At 35.5% G+C, this 7,606-nt stretch overlaps 1 protein-coding gene across 1 annotated transcript in view; it reads right to left on the bottom strand.

Moving 5' to 3' along the window:
• Positions 1–528: 528 nt before the first annotated feature.
• LOC140511089 (scavenger receptor cysteine-rich domain-containing protein DMBT1-like) overlaps positions 529–7,606 on the bottom strand; it is a 244,342-nt gene continuing 237,264 nt past the window's right edge. The window contains 4 exon segments of the mRNA XM_072620114.1: positions 529–934; positions 3,262–3,692; positions 5,346–5,518; positions 6,557–6,771. Coding sequence (XP_072476215.1) covers positions 529–934; positions 3,262–3,692; positions 5,346–5,518; positions 6,557–6,771 — 1,225 coding nt within the window.

The raw sequence follows: 7,606 nt of genomic DNA, 5'->3' as shown, positions 1-7,606 counted from the left end.
TCAAACATAACAAGGTCAAGTGTACTTTCTACTATGGTGATATGCCAGGTTTTTTCCTGTCTAGATTATTTTCCCCTAGACTTTTAATAATAAATCATAGTTTTATCTTCAAAGATAATTTGTTTTTCTTTTTAAAAAACCGCTCGAGCCATGCGTTTTCAAGGCCTTACAGGTCCTAATTCCTAGACAATTTGGAGCAAAGGATGAAATTGGCCCTGAGACAATACTTAGTCAAAGCTTTTTTGGGGGGGGGCTGGGAGAGGGAGGTTGATAGAATCTGCCAGAACTTATGCTCCACCAACAGAGCTTTCAAAGACTCAGGGACATCTCTATTTGTTGGGGAGGTAGCAGAATGCCATTTTAGTGGAGGATTCAAATATACAAGTGAAATACTGCAATTTTGATTAAAATCACATAGTTGTGATGTACTATGTATGGAATATTTAAAATGTTTTGATGTCTTTGTTAGTAATTAGTAAATAGAGAAAACAGTTTAAAAATTTATTGACATTTTGAAAATAAAACCACTCATAACTCATTTAGGACTTTGTCAAAATATTTCTCTTTAAAACCTTTACACTTGAAATTTGCATTCTTTAAGAATGACAACACTTGAATATTTTCTTCTCCCTGTTGATTCTCTACTTCATAAATAGCATGTTGCTTACCTGAATTGCTACTTGTGTGATCTCTCTTGAGACGAATAGGACCTATGATTGATTCTGTCTTCCATTTATATGAAGAAATAGATCGTTTTCTTCTAGAGACACAACCTTGACTACATCGAGATTGTGTGTCATTATTTTCACAAATCAAAACTTTACATTGGAGATAAACAGATCCAAGGCTTCTCAAGAACTTAAAAGCGCTGAATTGAAATCTTCCATAGTGTTCAGATAGGGGATAGATCTTACAAGTATCATCTTTACTACATCTGTAACAGAATTTATAGAGAAGTTAAAAATGATTTTAACCCTAATATTGGGTATAGATGACAATTTTCTTATTGGCGTGACTGGTGACTTATCCTCAACTACCAAGTGAAATATTTGGAAATGTAGAATTTAACAAAAAGGGAGTGACAAGTTTGCATTAATTAGCTATATGTCAGAATGCTAATATAATAAACCAAAGCCATGAATTCATTGAAAGTCCTTTTCAGCTCTGGAATTTTATGAACTCAGAGAAGATAGAGCTTTTTCCTTATATACCATTAGCAAAAAATAAATAAATAATGAACAAGAACGTGGAAGGTTTGGTGTAAAATTGTTGCTGCTTATTGGGGGGAAATCCCCATTCTGCCTTGACATTAGCATTTTAATATACCTGTGATCCCATTGCTTCTATACTCCTTCCTTTTTTCAGAAACCTTGAAAATTAGTCCTTTAGTGGCTCAAAACCATTGCCTCCAACTCAGACCTCCTGTATGCTTAGCACAATGTCTTTCACATAGAAGGCACTTAGATACTTGATCACCTGACTACGGGTCCATTTGATCTAGTACAGTTGCTCTGTATGTTTATTCCATGCCATTTCTTTGTCCTCATGCGATGCATCTAGGAATGTTCCATTAGAGTTCAATGGGTTGTTTTTGATGGGAAAATGATTTGCTAAAAATAAGTTTTCCTCATTTTTGCTTGTTCAGTTTTATTCCTAAATGGGAATAGTTGGCTTAGTTGGATTTCTTGCCAAGTTTACTTTAAACTAGTTTTTCTTTCTGTGGTATTTGCCATTTTATGAGTCAAAATTGTACTTGTGCCCTTCATCATCTGAAAATTTTTGTAGGCCAGTTGACACTAAACTGGTCCTGCCTTTGGCTGTCATCTCTGCTTGGTAAGAAGATCAAATGTTTGTTGGCCAAGGTGGCTTCTGGCCTCTTTTAAATTCCTTGTTGAGGTGACTGATTACATTAGCTTCTTTTGGAAGTGGTCGAGGCCTGTCAATGTCTTTTTCTCCACTAATTTCCCATTTGTGAGTAAATTCCATTTCGTTTGTGGCTTCAAATGGAAAAAAAATCATTTTGTAATACACTATTTGAGACTTGCCATATCCAGTGCCTTCCAAATATTTTCTCAAGGAACAGACGATGAGATTTAAGTATGAGGCTTCTATATCATCTCCAATCCTTTGACCCTTTTTTTCTTACTCTCAAGCTAAATTTTCCAACATTTTTTTTTTTTTTTTGCCATTCTCCTTTAGGCTTCCTTTTGCATTTAAGCCACCAAGTAACAAGTACATGTTGATGTTTGGGGCAGCTAAGTGGTGCAGTGGATAGAGCACAAGGCAAGGAGTCAGGAGGACCTGAGTTCAAATCTCACCTCAGACACTTGATACTCACTAGCTGTGTATCCTTGGGCAAATTGCCTCACCCTGAATCATCTCCAGTCATCCTGATGAATATCTGGTCACTGGATTCAGATGGCTCTGGAGGAGAAGTGAGGCTGGTGACCTGCACAGCCCTCCCTCACTCAAAACAAAGACAAATGCAAGTCATGTCATCATTTCTCTGATGTCGTGGTCTTCTTTGGCAATGAAGGACGAACACACATGTTGATTAATAGTGTAACATTTTGAAAAGATAAGCATTTTCAGAGACTGACGAGTTTGAACTAATTACCGTCTATATTGAAGATCTACAGAAGTTTAAAAGAAAAGTTAAGCTAGCATAAAGCAATCTTAACAGATTTATTTCCACCAGCAAAGATCCTGTGAGTAGATTCCCCAAATTTTAGAGAACAGAGGATCCAATTGAAATTATTTTATCTTTAGTGACCCTTTCGATGTGAACCATTGTAAAATTATTCAATTAAATATTATAAATCTCCCATTTTTAACACCAGAAAATGTTTGTATCATAATTTCCTATTCAACTTTTTGAACCTTCTTGGTTCACATCAAAGAGGCACGTTTTAAATTTTATTTTTTTGTTAATTTCCTAAATGATTTACTAAAATATTTGTAGTGTATAAGAAAGATGCTCCTGTATGGGCGTTGTAATGTTTTTGTATTTATTTTTTAATGTTGCTGCAAAATTGTAATGCTCAAACTTGACCCCAAAGTAGAGGTATGAAAAGGAAGTGAAGAACACTACATACAATGAGGTTTGTTTTTTTTTAATGTCATAGTTGACTGGTTGGCTTTGCTGAACTTTTTTTTTCCTATTTTTTTCATTCTCTTACACTGGGTGGCATTCTGAAAGTAGGAGAGACATGGGAAATGTATGTAATTTAAAAATAAAATATGCCACTAAAATTCTAAGATAACAATGCTATTGCTAAATATGATTGTATAAGTACATACCCGCTCCTGATTAGGTCATACGTCGGTGGGGCCAAGTCAGGTGTGGGAGATGCTGTACAAGTATCGAGGAACACCACTAGATTTGGATCTAGCACATGAAGACTGACTTGAACAAAGAGTGTTTGGTTCAAATCCACATAGTATGGTGAACTGAGTATAGGATTGTTGAAAGATTCTGACTCATAAAAAGCCATGCTTATATTATATTTCCCCAAGGCACTTATATTTTTAATTATATCATCTTCTGTTATATACATTATTTGTACGGTGGAATTGTTTTCCATCTCACATTTCAGAATAATCTGGAGATGTTTCTTACGAGTGATCACCACAGAGCTGGAGGAGTTAGTAACAGCGATGATGTTTGTGTAAGTAATGGTGTGATCTTCAGCCTGTAGGACCAGATGCAAGTAACGTTTTATGTAATAATTGCAGCATTAATCCAGACTAAGGCACAACAAAATTTCCGAAAATAGGCACAACCCTCATTTAGAAACAAAAACAAAAGACTTGGATTAAAGATTTGACATAAGTATCAAGTGGAATACAAATCAAATTTATTTTTGCCTCTGAAAATACTGGGGCAATGAAAAAACTAATGGCAAAAAATTAAATAGAATAGTAAACATTGGTCAAGTTTCACCACTGGACATAACTATATTGCCAATTTGATCAATGAACACTGCATAGAATATTTCTGTAACTCCCAGTGAGCAGCAAAGAGATGCTTCCTGTAATCCAGTAGTAGCCCTCCAGGGTCCTAGTTATGTGGGTTTATCTTGGTCACATAAACACCAATACCACAGTAGCTACACTTGTTTCTAGTAAAACTTGATTCTTTTTTTTGCTGTTTCTGTAACATTTTTCTTGTTCATCCTGGTGAATATTTTAATTCAGGGGTTTTGTTTGTTTTGGATTTTTTCCCTCCCCGGTATGCTCAGAGCTCATACCCTCCTGCTACAGGCAAGGAAATTTCAAGAACCCTGGGGCTGGTGGATAGGAGTGAGTAAACTAGAAATCTGAACCATCATCTCTAAATTCTGATGCTGGTCTTGTTACCTTGGCCAAGTAACTTTAGTAATATTACTTATATTTGTGTATCGTTATTCATTCTGCAGAGCCTTCTCAAATCCGTTATCCTCTCTGATCCTCACAGCCATGTAAGGTAGATTTAGTAGATGGTACTCAGGTCCATTTTGCGATTGAAGAAACTGATTCAGACAAGTTAAGTGACATGGTGATGGTATCAGAGTCAGAACCTGAACTCATAACTTCTGACTCCAACTCTAACATTCTCTCCATGGCACCACGCTGAGTTAAAAAATGGCTAGCTCTGTGACCCTAGGTAAGTCATTTAATTTTTGTTTGCCTCAAGTTTCCTCACTGTAAAATGGGGAGAGTATGGCACCACCCTCTTAAGGTTGTGAGAATCAGGTGAGAAAATGTTCATCAAGCTCCTAGCATGTGCCCAGCACAAAGTAGGTGCTTAATAAATGCTTGTTTTCTTTTTCCCTCCTTAAACACATTTATAAACCCATGGTAAGTGCCTGCACCCTTCACAAAGCCTTGCCCAACTGACTTAATGCTCTTCCCCTGAAATTATTTTGCAAATATTTCATTTTCACTTATCTATGTATGTGTTATTTCCTCTCAGACAAAGGTAAACTCTTTGAGATTAGGGACTGTTTCATTTTTGTCTTTGTAATCCCAATGCTTAATAGTGCCTGAATGAACAGGAGAATATCTTTATCATCTTGTTTTATAATGATGGGTGAAAGATAAAGGAGAATATGGTGGAAAGTGCTTTGAACTTTTCTGAGCAAATGTCTCCTAAATTTAAAAGACACCAGTATCACATATATAAATTCTCATTAGACTATCAGCTTTTGTGTCCCTTAATGTTTAAACTTGGTTCATTTTTTAAAACATTATTATTAAACTTTAAGGTATGATAACAAAATCATCCTTCATTTCTTCAATGATGATGCGTGCATCTACTTGGAGATCACTTAAACTCATTAATACACATCATTGTCAAGGTTTACCTGTTTAATTGTACCACATTCATTCAGAGGGATAAGAAATTCCACAACATTTGATATTCTTGGTTTGCAAAGTGGATCATTCAGTTGTAAATCATTCTCATTATAGTGAAGCGACTCCAGATAAGATTTGCTTATGATAGCTCTCATTTGATCAGAAGAACAACTCAAGGATGCTGTGATGAAAAGAGGCTACAGTTATATTTTATGCAACTTGGAATCTGTTGGTTTTCATGAAGCCTGTCGTAAAGGAATATCTATACAAGTGAGTTGTTGAAAGGCATTTTGCCCTAAATTTTAAGAAGGAAAGATAGCATCTGTGCTTAAGAACTTTAAATTGCACATTAGAGTCTGTAAGGCTAATATTTATCAATGTGACCTTGTAGATGGTCTATTTTTAAATCATAGAAAAATACAAAGACTGTACTTTAAGGCTTTGGCTTTAGGAAACCCTGGGTTATGTTAGATATATCTTAATGTATTTGGGGTTGAATAGTTTAGATTGCTGCTTATTCCAAAATCATTAACATTCGATCCCCAGATAAGAGATTACTTACTGATACTCAGTTCAGTTTTGATTATGAGTTACTAAAAGTGGTATACAACTGTCTTTTCCAAAGGAATTTAGTTAGATCACAAAATGGAGAGGATCTTTTTTTAGTTTCACCCTATTCCATTTACTTCTCTCACTGATGAAGAGTGGAAAGCATTGATCTGTATTATCTGCATTTAGAGGAAGATGGCTAAAGAGACACGCTTAATCCCCAGACTTTTAGGGGTTCTTAAAATGGGATCTGTGAATTTTTAAAAAATAATTTCGACAACTGTATTTCAGTGTAATTGGTTCCTTGTGTAATCCTATGTATCCGATTTTATGCATTTGAAAGCATCACTCAAGAGAAGCGGTCCATAAATCAACCAGATTGCCAAAGAAATCTATAATCTTAAAGAACCCCTACCCCAGAGCTTGAAAGAAGACCTTGTGTCTTTGATGTGAGAACAGTGGAAAATCACATGCAACGAAGGATAAAACATATTTGAATCTAGAGCGTGAAGGCAGGAACCATTCACTGTTGATCTTTGTATCTCCCACAAGGCTGAGTAGACTGCAAAGTACTTATTGTGCACTTAGTACATAGTTTATTAAAAGAATGACTTCATGCAGCCTCAATGTTTTTAAAAAACCAATGAGAGAACATGGAATTGTGACCTACTGTTGACTTCTTTTTCATAAATTGGAGAATAAGTAGCAGAGAAGCCTCGGTAGGAATTGGCATAATCTGTAGAGAGCACAACCGTCAAGGTATTTGAAGAAGACTGGAAAGTGGGTGCGATCCGACCACACACTTGTCCAAGTAAGCCAGAATTTGTAGAGGGACCGTCATAGACAGCAATGAAGTCAAATCTGCAATTGTCATCTATTTCTAAGCTAAAAAATCAGGGAAATGCAATTAGTAGATTTTTAAGAGTCCAAACAGCAACTATTGATCCCACAATCCTGGCACCCATGAAGCTCAAATGATTAGAATGTTTCTGCAATGGTAATTGATTTTTTAAAAAAACCTAAATCATAATAAATTCACACTTAAACACATTCTGGTTTACAAAGTACTTATCTTACAACCCTATAAAGTCAGAAGTTCAAGTATTATCTTTATATCACAAATGAGGAGGCTTGAGATTTAGAGAGATGAATAGATGACTTGCCTTGTGGGCCCATGGTGGCTCCGCTTCAAGGCCAGAAGCTAAATTAAAGTCTTCTGACTTTAAGGCCAATGCTGCGTGCTAATAATGATGCCTTCTGAATTTTAAACAACAGACTCATAGGTTCATAGGATTATAACAACTATAGACCTTGAATGAGCTTTAGAGATCATTTAGTTTGATCCCTTTGTTTTACAGATGAGGTTAAATGAAATTGCATACAGGTTATACTTCCTCTTACTTATGAGGAAGAGATAGAATTCAAATTCAGATCCTCTGACCATATATATGTATATATATACATACATACACACATATATACATACACACATACACATATATACACATATGTTACATGGTCTTTAAAAATGGACGAACCCAACAATGTATATGTATATTTGTGTATATATGTATATATTTATTCATACATACATAACATAATGTTTTATCCTTCATTCTCGAGGACTAATGACATCAGCAGGGTGGTAGCTTGACTTGTATGTGAATTGGATTTAAATGAGGCAGATCTGTGCAAAGTCATCAGCCTCACTCTTTCCTCC

The sequence above is a fragment of the Notamacropus eugenii genome, chromosome 1, assembly GCF_028372415.1.
Source record: "Notamacropus eugenii isolate mMacEug1 chromosome 1, mMacEug1.pri_v2, whole genome shotgun sequence".
NCBI lineage: Eukaryota > Metazoa > Chordata > Mammalia > Diprotodontia > Macropodidae > Notamacropus > Notamacropus eugenii.
This window is presented reverse-complemented; position numbering and strand designations above follow the sequence as displayed.